The following is an 18,678-nucleotide window of genomic DNA, read 5'->3' on the forward strand; positions in this document are numbered from 1 at the left end:
GGGATGTAACATTTCCGTCACACGCTTGAGGAATTCGGCCAATCACAATGCACTGGATAGCTGGCCAATGAGAGCACACCTCGCTTTTCAGACTGATGAGCTTTGTAAAAATCAATGCGTTTCAGAAAGGCGGGGCATAGAGGAGAAACAATAATGTACAGTATGTGGAAAATAATGTGTTTTTTGAACCTTAAACCGCATAAACACATTTCATTACACCAAATACACAAAATAATGTTCTTTTTAGCAACATCATATGACCCCTTTAAAATTTGTTAGTGCCATTGATTTGTATCAAGAAGCAGACCAGTAATGTTTTTTTCTAGGTCACATAAAAAAAAAAGTACTTAAATGTCCTAATTTAAGGGCTAATCCTGGCTTAATCTAAACCCTGTCTGTGAAACCAGGCCAAAGAGTTCAGATTATGAGATACTAAATCATAATTATGAGCTAAAAGTCCAAATTATTATGACATAAAAAGTAAAAATGATGAGATTATGTGCCTTTTATATCATAATTTTGATTTTTCCCTCATTTGGTGGAAATGGGCTTCCATAGAAAACGCATGCAAAATTCTTAGAAATGTACTCGTATTGATTTGATATGGTTTGAAAAACTTCATAACATTTTAAAGAAATGTAACCATCAAGTAAAAACATATTTTATTTACACCTTGATTAGTGTTTACACGTCTAAATGATTTAAAAGTTATTATTTTAAGTTTATATTTTTAAAAAATACAAATAATTCATTCATAAATATCATCACAACTTTTGGGAGTCAGACCACATGAAATTTTACAACTTATTATAAATAGGTCAAATTATCTGATATTTTAAGAGACTTATTGACCTTGACACACAGTCACGAGGGTCTGCAGGGGTGCTCTCTATGATATAATTTCCTGTTTTTTCCCCCCTATGTTGGTTGCACTGCATGACTTTGACTTGCTGGACACATTTTTTCAAATATTTATGAGCAGTAAAGCAATTTTGTAAAATATTTTTTTTTTTATAAAATGTGCTAAAATAAATAAAATTACAAAAGATTTTGCTTTTTTTTCAAGAATTTAATGAGGCCTTTTCTTTATTATGATATCAGGGCACTTGTGCCACCTGACATGTTTGGCTTTATGCCCACCCCCAAAAATATTAAAATACAATTTAATTAAGAAATTACAAACATGCTCATCAAGCAAGAGGTGTGTTCAAGTCATTGTATAAAATTGCATTTTTAAATGATTTTTGACTAAATGAACAGATCTGGACAAAAAGGGCATAATTTACCCAACTGCTGTCTCATTGTCTTCTATAGGTACTACAGAAACAACACTGAACAGGATGGTAAAGCGCTGTACTCCCTCACCTGGACTCTGGAGTTCCCTTTTGACGGTGACACCTGCTACCTGGCCCACTGCTACCCTTATACATATTCAAACCTGCAGCATTACCTGTGTGAGGTCATCTCAGACCCTGTCCGTGCAGCTTACTGTAAGCTGCGGGTGCTCTGTCGTAGTCTGGCAGGAAATGCCATGTATGTGTTGACTGTAACAGCGCCGTCCACCAGCTTAGCAGAATGCAAAGCCAAGCGGGCAGTTGTCGTGATGGCACGGGTGCATCCAGGAGAAACCAACGGCTCTTGGATGATGCAGGGTTTTCTGGTGTTCCTGCTGAGCGACTTGCCTGACACACGTTTGTTGAGGGAAATTTTCATCTTTAAGGTGAGAGAAGGAGTGCAGGGCACAGATGGAGAATGGGTTTTGGCGAAAATTTCGATATATACTCATGCCAAGTGTTTTATGTAAACAGTTAGATTACCACAGTAACGGACGTTCTGGCCGCAGGTTATACCGATGCTAAACCCTGATGGTGTGGTGGTGGGAAACTACCGCTGTTCGCTCGCAGGCCGCGATTTGAACCGAAACTACCGCAGTCTGCTGCGCAACTCTTTACCTATACGCCCTGGCTAATTTGATCCCACGGGTTGCTTGCTGAAAGAGAGGTGGTGGTCTACTCTGACTTTCATGGCCATAGCAGGAAAAACACCGTGTTCATGTATGGATGCAGTGATCGGAAAGATGCCTCGCAGTGTCTTCAAGAACGCGTTTTCCCTCTCATGATGAGCAAGAACGCTAAAGACAAGGTTAGCTGGGGTCGTCAGCAATGTTGCCTCTAAGCTGCGCGCGTGCGCATAATATGCCGCATACAGGACACATGCAAAAAACTGATTTGGGAAAGCCATTTGATTGAATTCTAATAAATGCGAAATAATTGCAATGCTCGGGCAAACCGCTATAGAGTTGGTGTGTCGCTATAGAGTTAGAACCGGTGAATGCGGTTTACAGGTTTCATAGAAAGAATGATGCGCGCCGAATGAGTTGTTGTAGAAATCGAATACTTTAATTGCTGCAGATGAAATAGCTCAACGATAGCCAACACAAACGCAGTGACGTGAAATAAAACGTCATCATGTTTTAAAGAAGAGTGGCTTGATTAAGTGGTGGAAATAGCGGATAATGGGCACAGAACGGTATCAAAACTCCGAGACATTTAGTCACACAGGTGTAGTAGTGTGCAAACTCTACTACTCTAAACTCTACTTGGATAACTATATAAGAATTCACGTTCACTTTTATTTTTTTGGAAAATGTTTAGCTTACAGATCTCAGTTTAAATGCTTCAGTTTGTTTTTATATTATATTATATTATAAACCTAATAAATAATTGACCTCAAAAAGGGAATTCATGAGCAATATCTGCTTCATTTTTTCAATTTATATTATATTATAATACATAATATTATATTATATTATATTATTACAAGGAATTGAACTGTTCTGATTTTTTGAAAAATTATTTTTTAAAAATAGAATTTCTAGCTAACACAGCACTGTAAAAAAAATAAATAAATAAATAAAATCAAACATAAATAGCACATTAAATTGAAAAGTTACACACTTTTTTGTGTGTGCACTGTACAGGTCTGGTATAAAGAATGTTTTTGCTCAAGTGGCCGAAATGTCTGCCCAATAGAGAAAAGTTTTGCTCAGCAAGAAAAAAATGAGAGGGAACATTGGTCGTCAGTCGTAATCTCAAGACAAATATATCAGTGTCCAAATTTAGAATGCATGTTTTTGTGTTCTCTTAGTTTTCTTTTAGGAGTTGCAAGTTCAAAATGCACGAGAGCAAAGAGGGTACCGGCCGCATCGGCATGTGGAGACTAGGCATTAGGAACAGCTACACAATGGAGTCTACCTTTGGAGGCTCCACACTGGGTACTTTACATGCTTAGTTATCAAAAAAGTTTGTTCAACTTTTAAGTGTAAAAAGGTTTTGGTATTATTTATATACTATTATAGTTTTTGTTGTTAGCTTTTATTTTTATATTTTAATACATTTTTATTTTCATTTAATTTTTATTTTGTAATTTTGCGATGTGCTTTTGTCATTTTTATTAGTTTTTTTTAATTTATTTAGTTTTATTTCAATTTCAATTTTTAGTTAATAACTTTAGTACTTACGCTTGAATGTATTGATGTAGTTGATTTTTTAGTAATAGTTTAGCTAACAATAACAACACTGGTGTATGCCAAAAATACATGTCCTGTGTATATAAGGGCTGTGTTTTCATTTGTAGGGGACAGGGAAGGAACACACTTCAGCACACGGGACCTGAAATCAATGGGCTATTGCTTTTGTGACTCTCTGCTTGACTTTTGCGACCCTGACCCAGCCAAGGTGGCCTATCCTTGGCCTTTACATCTTTTGTAATACAGTTTTAATCAGCTTTGAAACAGCATAATTGATTGAAATACATTTTAAACAGACCAAACACTGTCTGGAGGAGTTAGGGCTGTTATTGAGACAAGAGCTCAGACGGAAGCTGGGAAGATAAGTGGACTCTTTAGAGGATCTGTCTGACATTGACATCGAGTCCAGGTAAGAATACAGTAAAAGAAACACATATTCCATATTCAAATGTTTTTTAAAAACATCCTGTGAACATTTGATTTCATTATTTCACAATCTTGATATTCTGTGCAGCACAAGTGGATCAAACAGCACTGAATCAGATGGACTTCCTGTTCATCTTCTAAATGCCGCAAACCAGGTGCAGTATGAAGCAAAACCTTCTCAGTCACTCAATTTTCCTTGATGTTCTGTGGTTTCTATAACAAATGCAGGGCAAGAAAAAACACCTAAGAAGCCGCAAAGAAAGAAACCGACTCCGACAAGAATGAGTACAGAGTGCAGGACCCAAAATTATTCAAAGGAACATCAAACATTTGGTAGGTCTTACTATATATATATATATATATATATATATATATAGGTTATTCCTTAAAGATCATGATCTTAAATGTGCAAAGGTACAAGCATCTTATTTATTTAAATGATAAAAAATTAAAATGTATTTAGATTTTTTCATTTATTTTAGAAAGTTTTTAAATTAAGTTTAATTTATTTAAAATGTATTTAAATGTAAGTGTAAGGTTTAATTTAGAAGCGTATTCATTATATCGGTATACATTTCTGAAGGATCCTGTGCCCTCAAATGAAGATGTGGTCAAAGTGAGAATCCAAGAGAAAACTGTGCGCTTTGTGAAGGACGCTAAAAAACAAAAGGTAATTCTTCATGTGTATTTGGTCCAAAATGATCAGCAAAAACACAAAAAGGGGTGTTATACAATGTAAAAGACTAAAGAAATAGGATTTAACTCCATAAAATGGATAGTGAAAAGTGTCATTCTCTATGCTGTGTAGATACCATGTCCGGTAAGAGCGAATCAGACTGAGGTCTTGGATCCCTCATCCCACCACTCACATTGGTGCTGTAGAAAATGTTGTAGATCTATGGGGTGACAGACCAGAAAAGGTAACTCATCTGGATTGATATTTTGGATAACTGACATTGTCTGGCAGTGACCATCAAATCATTTCAGATTTGGCAGAATAATTTTTTTTGCAAACAAAAACAAACCCTGTTTATTCCAGACTGTGCCTGCCACCAGTTTGCACAATGGTTATTCATCTTGCCGCCACTCTGTCTTAGGTAGATATACTTACATATATAAAAATAAATCATGTACTTGTATATGCAATCCTTTCTATCAAGGGAGGTAAATGAAGTCAATTGGAATTAATGTGTCATATTTTTCAGTTGATACTGGGCATAAAACATATCAGCATGCTACCTCATCAGCCCCCCCAGGGGCAATTACAACGACAGACCCTCCTAGTTATTGGAGGTCAGAAAAGATGTCCGTCTGTACCAGCCTCCAGAGAAAGATCCCTGACTATACCAGTCCAACCGTACACAATGCCCTTCTACCCCGATTACAGACCTCAGCCAGAAATAAAAGGTATGTCTTTGTCAAATTAGTTTTAAATTTGTCAAATTAAAAGGTTAGTAGTTGTCAAATATGTTTTCTTTCCTTTATTACAATATGTTTTTGTATACCTTACCAAAATAATAAAAACACTGAATTGTGACTACATAGATGCCATATTTATCATTTTGCTATGTCTCACAGAAAGAAACCATATTTCAAACATTATACAGAGGAGGTAAGTTGGCTACATCACATGACAGCAAATTACATTTCACAGTGGAAGTGGCATAATAATACCAGGACACCTTCGCAGCTGCATAGCAATGCCCTGGCAGCAATTATTTAAGTAATTTTTTAATAATTTATGTTTATGCATAAGCATAATTATATAATAAATAAATATTATATTATATTATATTAAATAGTGAATGCCTTTTCCCCCAGTCAACAGAAACTCAGGCAGGAAAGTCAGATGCAAGTGACCCATATTCCTGTCAAACACTTAATGCCACTAGACAACATGGGAACAATGAGGATCAGTCATAAGACGAGGTAAACATTTGCTATTTTTTTTAATACCGGCATGGCCAATATGCTGGGAAAAAAGTCATTAAAATTGTTGTGCATTATGTAAGTGCATTGCACTATTTGAAATTCAATATCAGACTTAAATACAGTCTTCACATGTTTTTGGCAGTGTATTTCGAGTATTATGATACCTGCAACCTGATTCATTTTCCCATGTTACCAGGTGCTGTGGCTGGCCTTGCATCACCAGATACAGAGAAGTCCAGAAGGGCCAACCAAATCAGTAAACAAGATGCTTCCTGTTTCCTCCCTGACCTACACAGGTTTATTTTACTGGCAGTTTTCTTAGCACTTGTCACATACAGTGCAGAATGTTATCATCTGTTCTTACTGCTGTCAATGTGTGTTCCTCCTTAGCCATGCACAGCTGTTCGGAAACCAGGCTGCGATCGGAAGTCTGAGGTTAGGGAGGCTTCCCAAAAGAAGCAAAACTCAGGTTTTCAGGAGAAATGCTGCTTCTACAGACTCCTGAGCAGTGGGGAGAAGTATGTCACTGAAAGAACATTTACACATTTTGCTCAATCGTAGCAAGTTAACTCAGCTGCTGATTTCCTTGACAAGGTTCCATCTGCGGTTGACTCAAGAGCCCATGCAAGTGGAGGACGAGTCCACGGATGTTTTGCCTCAAACATCTCACACGCTGCAGTCTCAGGAAAAGCCGGTCAAGCCAGACAAAAGCATGTGAAGAAGATGAAGACATGTTGAGCAGGTCATTTTCTTGTGAAGCCAAGTGCCTGAATATGCAGTTGTATGTAATTCACTATTTCAGGTGTGCAATCCTTAACTACTGTAATTTTCTATACATTTAGTGAAAGATACATAAATACTGGAAAACAAAGACTGTTTTTTTTTTCTTTTTTATGTAGTACACTAAAGTTATTTTAATATTAGCTTCCTGTATATTGAAGAGATGTAATTTCTTATTGAAATTGCCATGTGTGTTATATTTTGTTTTTCGAAGTGATTTTTTAATTACATAATGTGTGGAACTGATTTTGAATGAATTTGATTTATCTAATTTTGAAATTGTTACATTCAGAATTAATAAATATTTAGTATGTTTAGTCTTTGTAAGTCTGTAACATTTTTTTTTAAATTTCACATACAAAATATAATACAAGGCAAGATTTGTTTGTAGAAAATAAGGCACCAAGACATCCACAGTAACAATTCAACTCAATGACTGACGTGTCCTCTAGTGTTCGCCATTGATAATGGATGAAGTCTTTGTATTTTACAAATAAATCTTTGTAGTGTTTTTTATAGTCCATCAGTGCAGGTCTCGTCACGTTCTTAAATTCTGAATCCCATCAAATTGTCGCAAATGGAAGCGACTTTCAGTGTGTCGGACCATTGCACGCAAGGCAACAAAACCAAAAAGAGCCTGTAAAGAAACCCCACACAATATTCAATCTTTTCAGTATTTAAAAAAAAATCCCTCAAACATATTAGAATTATAAAGAATTATAATCTCATATTGATACAGATATATATATAGAGAGAGAGAGAGAGAGAGAGAGAGAGACACTATATATAGATATATATTTTTACATACCTCTGCAAAAATAAATAAGGCCAGTATTATATGAACTCCTCTCTCCAGAGGTTGAATGAGAACAGCCTCATTGAAGAGCTGGAACAGAATCAGGGGAAACTGGAGTAGGAGAGTCAGGAGCCAAAATCCTGCCAATTCTGGAACCTATTTAAAAATAAGAGATGCTTAGGGGAACAATTATCTTATATTATAAACTTAGGTTTACCTTTTCTTGCAGATTTCCAACATTGCCCAGGTAGAGTCTCATGGCCTCAATCAGGGTCATTAAAATAAGAATTGTGATCAGGATGAACTTGTAATAATCTGCAAGGGCTGGGTACTAGATGAAAAAGCATGATTATTATTATTAGTAATATCTCAGAACATGAATGTGATTAAACAGCAATAGTCAGTAAGTGATTCCAGACTGAATTGTTAAAAAATATTAGGTAGAGGAGAATCACCTTTAGCTGTAGCATCACAACCTCACTGATCCACCAGAAAGGAAAGAACCACATGTTAAAGTAAAGTGACATCTGAAGAGGGAGACTCGATACTACATCCTTATCTGGCGAATAAAGAAAATTACAGTACTATACAACCCAGCGAGCCAACCACGACAGTATTTCTTTGTATTTTAAGCGCGTTAAATAATTTTGGGCATCATAGACAACATCCAAGTCAGCTGACTCGGAACTTGCCTATGATGGGAAGTTCGACTAATTTTTGCGAATCGGTTCTTTCGAACAGATTTCTGTCTTCATTGTGTCTCTGTCATTTACTGTATATCTTTTGGCTGATTTTTATTTTTTGCTACTTTACTTACACTTGCTTTGTATGTATTCATAAAACGTAAAACATAAATTGAGAGAAAGATTTGAATTGTAACATTAAGCTATTACATTAACCTTTTTTTTTTTGTAGGTTTTCAGTTTGAGTCATTTGTGAGTTTTTGACTAGAGAACCGATTGATTCGGACGATTCCTGAATGAATCGTTCAGATCGGTTTAGTGAACACGTTCAATAGATTCATTAAAAGATCCGACCCAAAACAACGAATTGATTCGCTGTTTAGGTAACGTTAGGCAGCTCAATAAGTCTGGGATACAGGCAATAACCAACATCGTTTGACAGTGCTATAAAGCATTATTATATCTGCAAATCAGGTAAGCAAAATGTGTTGTTTACTTACAGAAGCCACATTACGTGACACACAAACTCGGCTAACCAGATGAATTAGCCCAGCAGCTAGCAGCTCACAGCAAGTCACCGTTTCGACAGCTCAAACACACTTACTCTGGCTTAGAAAATCAGCCAGCTCCTCGGCAGAGGGTTGTGTTCGGCTTTGGTCCACAAACACGGTTCTGGAGAAATCTCCAAGCCGTCGCCGTAGGGGTTCAGGTAGATCCATGTTGACAGGAACAGACGCGAGTCCGTAGCAACGAAGGCGGATCTCGTGTGGTTGCGACTGTCCAGCTGTGACTGGGGTGTGTTTTCACTCTCACACACATTGCTCAGATTAACCCGTTTTTTGGAGAGTATGATGAGTAAGGTAAATGATGTGGGTTTGAATGTTACATTCTGTAAATAAGTAGCAAATATGATCTATTTTGCAATTTATGTCTAAAATTATGGAAGCTTATTTCCGCCACGGAATAAAAATATTAAAAAGTCAAAATTGCGTGTTTATATCTCGTAATTCTGAGATTACGCTCGATTCATTTATATAATCGTAATTTATATCTCACAATTTTCCTGACTTTTTACCTTGCAATTCTGAGAAAAAGTCAGAATTGCAAAAAAAATAAAAATAAAAAAGAATTGTGAGCTATAAACTCAGAATTGCGAGAGAAAAAGTCAGAATTGTGAGATTAAAGTCACAAAATGAGCTTTCATATAACAACGATAAATTTAGTTCAAGAAAAAAAAAGCATCAACCCAGCAAACAACTGTTGTAAAAAGTTTTTTTTCGTATCGTAAATGGTCGTGATAATGTTTTTATCCTACGTATTTAAGACTACAGATGTTGGGTTTTTCACATTATACGTTTTTTATTCACAACGTTGCAGAAACGCAGTTGTAACGTTTATCACATCAGCAACATTTTATGACAATTTATAAACATAGGCCTATTCATAATATGCTTCACATGCTATGTTTTGTCACATGGTTCTTGATTTTGGAGTCATTAAAGCATAGTAACTCATATATAGAATAAAATAACTTTATTTTTTGAATACATTTAAATTGCATTATTTACAGCTATTGCTCTAGTTAGTAGTTTGATGAAAATCAGTCAGTTCAAAGTCTTTTGTGTAATGCCAGCATTACAGGGTTAATATGTACAATTAATTTACAAGACAGTTTCCATGGACGTCAAGGTGTCCGAACGATCCAACGTGTCATAAAAACGCAGACAGGTCTTGTACTGCAGGAGTTTCTCATACAGGTGACTGTGTCCTGCCCCGCTACTCAGCTCCACGCTCAGATCTGTGTACCTGCCAAAACATTAGAAAGATCATCTGTCAATCCTTTGAACACTCAAAATATTCATTCTTATGTCATATTCAAAGCTTGAACCTTACCTTTGTGATATTCTCCAAAACACCAGTGTGTTTATAGCCATTAATGTGGCCAGCGTAAAGAAAAACCTCTCCATGTTGCCACTGCTGAGGTTATTAGGATAGAAGTTTCCTGTAATCATAAACACAATATTGAGCTCATCTTCTGAGACTTGACATTGCACCACAATAACAAGTTCAACACTTTCAAGAGTGAAGTATCTTTACCTCCTGACACAAAATAAAGGAAGTGAACGAGGAAAGCCCCTAGAAAGCAGCCACCTCCGTATGAGAGGGTTAGGAAATGCAAGGAGACACCTCTAAGGTTGCTGGGAGTCAGACAGAAGGATATGAGAGAGCCTGAGCAGAGGAACAAAAGAGGCGGGTGGATTTTGTGAATTTCATGACGTTCATGGCTGATTCTTAGGATTGAATCAATGATGTGTTGAAAATGAATATATATTGTAAAATGCTTTTATGCAAAAACAACTGGATTGCTGCTGTTTAATGGGCACTTTAACATCATGGATATTGTATGTATTTTAAAAAGTGAATTGAGAATACGTACACGCTGGTGTCACAAAGGCCTCTGCCACTCCCAGTAAAATGTACTGGGGCGTAAGCTGGAAACAGGTCATAGAGGACACATGCAGGACCTTTCCTGATAATGTCTGCTCCACTTGGGGGTAATTCTTCCTGTGGATTTCGGAGATCCCTGCCAGTAGTGCTGAGAGAGCTGCACAGGCATGACCCATAGCTGTAGGGAAATGTAGTTTATATAACAGTAAAGCACTAGGTTTTATATACATCAAATTTACATATACATTGTTATTATAGCATTTCAAAAGTACCAGGCCTGGCTTTAGGTATCAGTATAAGTTCCTAGGCCACTGCTGAATCAACACCTAATACTTTGGCTCGTTCGATGGACACTTTACAATCCCATGAGAGGATTCAGACACACTGCTTGCCTCACATACAGTGGGCATAGAAAAGAATCACCCCCTTTAAAATAATCACATTTTGTTGCTTTGCAACAAACATTTTGTTCCAACTCAGTGATTCTAGTTATTTATTTTTTTCGGACATGTTGGCGTTATATCTTTCACTTGGATGTTATAAGTTGCACTGAGTAAATACAGCTGGATAAAACAAAAACTGCATCCGTCTTCATTTCAGGCTGCAAAGGAACGAAATGTGATTATTTTAAAGGGGGGTGATTCTTTTCTAGACCCACTGTACAGTTTGGACACAGGGTTAGTGTACATTTTAGCTGCATTCACTTGTTATCGTAATTAATGTATATATGAGTTTCCTAGTCGGTTATTGGACATGATCGGTTTTTCAAGTCATATTTACGAATGGGAAATTCTTAAATTTTTGAGTTGGGTGGGCCATAAACTTTAAACATTGAGGCAGACAGAACCGTTGCTTTCTCTTGCCATGTATATTTACATATATAACCAGTTGATATATACTGTATGTATTTTACACACCGAAAATAGTATTTATTTGACTGAAACTCCAGAAACATCAGCAAATTGATTGTGAATGTATACAATAGCATGGATAATGGTGGCCAATCTGCTGAATATGTACTGAATATCTTCTTTACATTTTGACTTTAATAAGATTAACACTGTTTTTAATAGGCATGATTGAACCTGCCATCCTCTATCATTTCTATTCTTTCCGACAACAAAGCACTTGAATGTGACAAGCTCATAATAATGACTTCAGACGTGGGAAGTAGTATATTTTCGAAATGGGACATTTCCGATAGCACATGAAAGCAGCATAAGCTGAACAAGTAGTTCATTAATTGTAGTTAGGATGCTCACTTATAAATGTGGCTGGTGAGGGCAATATTTTCTTTGGAGACTGGTAGCAGGTGTTCAGAAGCTCCAGCAGTGGTGCTAAGGTCAGCACCGGCAGTATACTGATGACCTTCATCACTGCTACTGGCAGGAGAAAGCCGTTGAGTTTTAAGTTGGAATGCATCGTCTGTAGATAATAGCCTGATGGGATCTATTAAAAGATTTGAAATAAAGACATTACAGAAGCTAATTGCTGAACAAAAGTATGGATTCAACTAAAAATTAAGCTGTTACATACTCACCTGGGTAATGCAAGCTCGATATAAAAGCTGAAGTCCAAAGAGAGGGAATAGTTTGACTAGGATCTTGACGTTTTCCACACTGGTCTCACTGTAACGACCCCCATTGTTTTCCTTAGCACGGTCTAGCCAGTTGGCAACGTCTCCGCTTAAATGGCGATAATGGAGGCAGCACATTTTCAGAGAATTGAGGAACACTCCCAGCGTAGTTAGCAAGGAACTGCCTGTTAGTTCACAGAAGAAAATTCAAAGTTGTTAAAGAACAGAAATCAGAACAAATTAACAATTCACCACTGTCAGTAATTTTTTATATAATTTCTCAGAAAAATGATCAGACAAGAAATGTATGTATTTCTGTGTATGTGTAATATGAATGGCATTGTTACCTTTTTTTGGACGGAAAGTGAGCTTGTTGCGCACCATGTGAATGGCGATGAGGGCGAGCAGAACAGAGGTGAAAGGGATGAGAAAACACAGGTTTTTGGCAACTGACTGCTGAATGTAGGCAATCCCCAAAAAGACAACAGTTGAGTTCAGGTTGACCAGCCAGTAAAACCTGTGGATTGTAAATAGCTGCAGCATTTGAACCTATTGTACAAAGTGTTTTAATTGACATGTAGAGCAAATTCTGTGTATAATACTGGTAATTTAGCATCTTACCAGTTGAAGAAAGACAGGAGCTGGTGTCGATCACAGCCTTGAAGGTGATAGGCTGCCATTGGGCAGAGGATGGCACGGATGCCACCAATGCCAAGGGCCACAGCAACAAGCCCCGTGTAAAATAGAATGTGTTGCTCATGAGGCTCAAGTCGATGCACAATATTATGTGTGTTTATATAGAAATCCTCAAAAGGGAATGCGACCACAGGAAGCAAGGCGGTTCCTGTAAAAATGGACCAACAACAGGAAGTCAGTTATCTAGTTTTTATAGACACTTGATGGCAACTTTACATCCCCTGCTGAAAAGACCAGCAGATTGTTGTTAGACCAGGATCAAACTAGCCTAAACCAGTCTGGACAAGCATAAAAATGAGCTAAGTTTGGGTTTGTCTTATAGCAGTGGTTTTCAACCTTTTTGATTCCAAGGTCCAGCACATTATTCAATGTATGCTAAGATATCTCCTCCAGTACTAAAGACAAAACTGCTTGTTTTCTAACTTATTTTAATATGTCTGAGTTTCTGTTAATGAATAATTAACTATGATTAATTCTGTAATTACAAAACTTTGAGATCTTTAGAACTGTTTAGAAAAATATTCTACATTTTTAAATTTTATATGTGCATTTTTGTAATCATTTGAACTTTCTATTCATCAAATAATCCTAAAAAATGTATTGCAGTTTCAAAAATATTAAGAAGCACTGTTTTTGAGCAGCAAATGAATGATTTCTAAAGGATCATGTGACACTGAAGACTGAAGTAACCGCTTAAAATCCATTCAAATAGAAAACAGTTGTTTTCACAGTGCAGTTGTCACTGTATTTTTGATTAAATAAATGCAGCTTCAAAAATCTTACCAACCCCAAACTTTTGAACGGTAGAGTAATTTAAAATTTAAATCGTTTAATTTAATTATAAAATAAAGTACACTCTAAAAAATTCTGGGTTGTTTCAACCCAACTTTGGGTCAAATATGGACTAACCCAACTTTTGGGTTAAAAATGTAATGTAAAAATTTAACCCAACGGTTGGGTTAGTCCATATTTGACCCAATGTTGGGTTGAAACAACCCAGCATTTTTTAGAGTGTAATTTCACAATTGGAAGTTTGCTTAGGCCCCCTATGTGGGCCCTGGATCCCTGGATGAGAACCACTGTCATTTAGCACAATGTCCTTCAACTTCAGATCTCTTCACATGGAAAAGTTAAACATACAAAGACATAACAGTTATCTCTCTACACTGTTCCAGTGTACCTCCAAATGAGTTTCAGTAAGTTTCATTAACAAGTGGCTTTGAGCAAGATGCTAAAGATTAGACTATAGTCTACCAATGATTCACTACAATGGCAACCACTAACCGAAGAAATGAAGGAGTGCACAAAAACAGAGAACTGTTGTCCTTCCCAAACACGTCTCAGCAAACCATCCCACAAGAACCGGTGTAAGTACGCTGGCTCCCACAAAGCATGTGTTCACCATGGCTGCTTGGTAACTGCTGTATCCCAGCTTGATGGTGCAGAAAAGGATCATATTGCAAACAATCCCAAAGAAGGTGAACCTCTCAAAAAGCTCCACGAAGAGCACACAAACAATCACCTGCAGCTTCTTGCGCGGCTTGCTGACCGTCCCACCGGGATATGAAGACGTGCAGATCCCATGAGGGAGGTGGCCATCGTGTGTATCAAAAGTATCTATGGGCGGCATGCTGCTTCTAGAGATCTTCCTGTGGAAGTGAGGTTCAGACAGTGCTGGAGCTCCATCTCCATTACTAGAGTGCCAGACCAGCAATTCCTCACAAACTTGTGAAATCTTGTGGATGCCAAACAACAGAGCCTTAGCAACCACGCCAGAAGTTCACGCTGTGTCTCCTGACTGGAGGGTTCTGGGTAATGTTTACGTACTGCCTCTCCTCACTAATATATTGAACTTCGTCAGTCTCTGAATCTCATTAAGATGGATGACATGGCGGCAGCGCGCAGGAGCACTGATGATGAAAGTGGTTTCAGAGATGTGAGACATACTTTTATAATGAATTTTTCGGAGAACGTGCCATGTGGCGAAAAGCAAATTTATTAGGTTTTGAATACATTGAAATGATCATCAAATATATTCTTCTTTTATCTTGCAGTTTTATAAGGATTTAAATACGTGTTTTATGAGGCCAGGTTCCAGCTTTTAATATTAGGACCAGCCGCCCCTGGACCCTTGTGGAGCTGGGCCTGTACTTTTTATGCTTGTTTATTTATTGAAGGACCTAATGATATGACTCTCAAATCCATTTCACAAGTATGTATCAGCGTGGTGCTAGCAAATGAAAGATAATTAAACTTTTAAGCACACAAGGTGCCGCTGGTATATAACACCCCACTGTGAAAGGTGGCCAAGAGGCAGTGCCAAATTAGTCAGCATGTGAAATGCGAAATCTCAGTCCCATCTTTATGTCTGTCTTTTGAGGTAAGATAGGGGATGCACTATTATTATGTATTAGATTTGTTATTTTCACCATGTTAATGTTGAATTGGTTAATTTAATTAAAAAGAGAAAATAATAAATATATAATAAATCAAATAATTTTTTTTCTAGGTTGATGATCATTTCAATCTGAAGAGGAAACAATAAATATAATACACATTATATAATATTCATTGGTTTATAATTTTTTTCTCCAGTTTGATGTTGAATTAGATGAATTTAATAAAAAAGAAAACAAATAAATATATAATATTATTTGTTTGTTTATTTTATGTTAATTTGTTTAATTTGAATTCAAAACAAAAAATAATATAATACATAATGAATAATATTTATCCCTTTGCTTATTTTTTCTCCAGTTTGGTGTTGAAGTAGTTGAATTGAATAAAAAATTTAAAAAAAGGTTAATTTGAATAGAAAAATATAATATAAATAATCAAAAATATTTATATGTGTCTGCTTATTTATATAAATTAATAAATAAATATACATTATTATATAAATAAATATATAATGAATAATAATCCTATCTGTCTGTCTGTCTGTCTGTCTGTCTGTCTTAAAAAAATCGAATTAACATGAAAAATGAAAATAATACGTATAAAATATAGTAAATAATATAATTATTTAGTTTATTCAGTTTGATACAAAATTGGTTAATTGGTCGATCATTGTCATAATTTCTGTGTTTGAAATCTGGTCATTGATGTAGGTGAATTTCTGTGGAAAGTGTCTTTGAATGTATTAGTGGTCTTTGGCCTCTGGCCATACAGCATCACATACTCTCTGTTCTGGATGGCTACGGTGTGCTGGGCTTGAATATTTCTGCCTGAGCTCACCAATTATATGAGTGGAGAAAAGAGCACACTGGTGGCGCTGACTGGGCGTGAATGGAGCCCAGAGCTAGCAGAGCTATACTGAAAAGAGAAAGGAAAGCGGTAAGAGAGAATACAGACTTTGTGTGGTGCATCGGTGAATGAGGCCACAGTTTGGTTGCCATGGATCCAAACCAGAATTTTGTGATTGACCTTATACATATAAACAAAATGAAACAACTTTTGGACTTCTTTCAGTTCACACACATTCTTATTATTTTTAGGATGAAAATTGGCGTGTGTTTCTGTTTGTTTGAACATGCGCAACCAGATTATATTAAATGTGTGTTGTATTTATTATTGTATTGCAGAGTTTTTTTTAAATACATATTTTTATTTATTTATTTCTTAAAATAACGTCTTCAGTATCTGAGCTGTATTTTGTAATACAGGAATTATTCCTGTAGAGGGCACTAACAATAACTACTGTTAAGCTTGTGTAGGATTTAAAAAAACGACTAAAGACTTTCTACTGATACAAGCTCATGTTTAGTTGAATATGGGAGAAAGAAAATTACTCTAATATTTTATTATTACAGTGTCTTATTATTTAAAGTAGCTTTATTTAAATGCATTTTTAAGATGCCTATAAAGAAGCAAGACGTTTTCAACATTAATAATATCAAGAAATGTTTCTTGAGCAGCAGTTCAGCATATATTATAATGATTTCTGAAGGACCTTGTGACACTGATGACTGGAGTAATGATGCTGACAATTCAGCTGTGCATCACATGAAAAATTACATTTTAAAATATATAAAAATAGAAAACAATTATTTTAAATTCTTTTAAATATTGCTGTTTATTCATAGTATTTTCGATTAAATAAATGCTTGGTAAGCCTAATAGACTTATCTCAACAACATTTAAAAAATCGTATTTATTCATACGTTTAGTAGTTGCAACACTGCAACGCTGCAAAAAACATTTTTTTTTTATAAAAATGTTAAAATTAAGTTAGTTTCCTTTTTCATTCAAAGGGAAAACAATAATATTTTTCTTACCCTATATTGGCAGATATTCTTTTATTGTTTTAAGCATGAAGTCACTTAATTTTGATACATTTTCAGAAAGCAAGGCTTAATATCTTGTGTCATTTTGCTTCTCAAGTGAATGTATCTTGATTTAAGAATATTTAGATATTTATACTGGAAAACAAGACAAAAATACTATAAGTAAGAAAATATTTTTTTGCAGTGTATATTTTGAAAAGCTATATGTTCAGAGCTAGATATAAGTTTCATGCAATAAAGAGTTTGAGAGAGGTCTCTCTGGGTCATAATACTATACGTGAATCTAGGATTCACAACAATTATTCTGAATGAATTAAGTATGCAATGTGGTGAAATGGTGATTCTCATGGCATATTGCCACTCACAGAAAAAATACTGCTTCGCACTACTTAACACTCCAGTGTCAAATGCTAAGAAGTTGCTTGTTTCAGTCTGACTTACAGATTACAGGCCAAACATTTTGAATCACTTCAAATGCAAGTCTTCAATGCCAGAAGTCACACAACACAGCTTTAAATGACGTGTAAATTCACTGCATTGGCTTTCACAGACTCTCAACTGCTTTTCTGCTTGTAAATAGGCTCTGTGACTTAAACTAAAGAACAGCTTTCCAATGCATCCTTGAGACCGCATGCATTTTATTGCCTTTATTTCTATACATATGGAGACAGAGATCACTTCTCTATGGTGGAATAACAGCAAAAGGATGCAGGGCTCTAATTAGCGAGGTGGCTTTTGATTCGTGCCACAGAATGGCTGGTGCAAATGCACAGGGAAAGAAGATTAGGCGGTTCGCTAGGTGACGTACGCAAGGCTCTTTTTTGCCTACTGGAAGCCCCAGTCGTTGAGACTGAGGAGCCTTAGGGTGTTAAGGCAAGGAGTGCCAAAGGGGCTGTTGTATAGGGTGACAATAGAGCTCCCTGGGCCCAGACAGAGGATGTGATAGGGGAGCTAATACACCCTCTTGGTGAAGACCTTGGGTGCAAGAGGAGAAGAGAGGGAAGCCAATTCTCGTCTTTTTAACGTGCAGCACTCAAACTCAGTGCATACTGGGTAATGATTTATGGGTATATATTGTAATAGCTTCCAAATTACAAAAGTAACTGTACCCATAGAAAAGAAAAATCAAAAGTGAGATCTCTTTAACATCTCAAATATTTCTCCTAGACAGAAATGAGTTTAATTTAAGATCGAAACTTGTCTCCTGAGACAAAAACTCTAACACGCTCACATTTCTCCTTTAAAGTTTTAGAAGAGACCTCATCATCATCAAACTCTGTGCTCAGATTTTTCTCCTTAGCTAGAGACACTGGATCTCTCATATTTGTATGCTCAAAAGTTTTGAAGAGATCTCAATAACATCACACATTGTGCTCAGGTTTCTCTCAGGAGACAAGTTTGACAAGTTTGAGAAGCAGGAGACTCAAGCAAAAATCTCCATCTCCAAAAATCTCCATCTCAAATTGTTGAGAATTCCAAACCTATATCAATAACAACACAGATGACCGATATTGTTGAAATCACTT

General features: G+C 36.2%; 2 protein-coding genes and 1 pseudogene across 2 annotated transcripts; 1 reads left to right on the top strand and 2 right to left on the bottom strand.

Annotated features, from left to right (window-relative positions):
• LOC107696235 (cytosolic carboxypeptidase 2-like) overlaps positions 1-6,739 on the top strand; it is an 11,353-nt pseudogene extending 4,614 nt beyond the window's left edge.
• Positions 6,740-7,000: 261 nt separating this feature from the next.
• LOC107696294 (transmembrane protein 17B-like) lies at positions 7,001-8,931 on the bottom strand. Its single transcript, XM_016496584.1, has 5 exons — positions 8,751-8,931; positions 7,919-8,022; positions 7,681-7,794; positions 7,476-7,619; positions 7,001-7,304 (listed from the first exon to the last, which is right to left on the bottom strand). The coding sequence occupies exons 1-5, from the start codon at positions 8,863-8,865 to the stop codon at positions 7,206-7,208; spliced, it is 576 nt and encodes a 191-aa protein (XP_016352070.1). The 5' UTR covers positions 8,866-8,931; the 3' UTR covers positions 7,001-7,205.
• An 876-nt stretch (positions 8,932-9,807) lies between these two features.
• Positions 9,808-18,474, bottom strand: LOC107696237 (solute carrier family 15 member 5). The gene is made up of 12 exons (XM_016496493.1): positions 18,384-18,474; positions 17,982-18,072; positions 16,104-16,181; positions 14,151-14,560; positions 12,792-13,014; positions 12,518-12,687; positions 12,135-12,355; positions 11,857-12,043; positions 10,584-10,772; positions 10,244-10,375; positions 10,040-10,148; positions 9,808-9,952 (listed from the first exon to the last, which is right to left on the bottom strand). The coding sequence occupies exons 1-12, from the start codon at positions 18,472-18,474 to the stop codon at positions 9,808-9,810; spliced, it is 2,046 nt and encodes a 681-aa protein (XP_016351979.1).
• Between the last annotated feature and the right edge of the window lie 204 nt (positions 18,475-18,678).

Source organism: Sinocyclocheilus anshuiensis, unplaced genomic scaffold (genome assembly GCF_001515605.1).
Source record: "Sinocyclocheilus anshuiensis isolate Anshui unplaced genomic scaffold, SAMN03320099.WGS_v1.1 scaffold778, whole genome shotgun sequence".
Taxonomy (NCBI): domain Eukaryota; kingdom Metazoa; phylum Chordata; class Actinopteri; order Cypriniformes; family Cyprinidae; genus Sinocyclocheilus; species Sinocyclocheilus anshuiensis.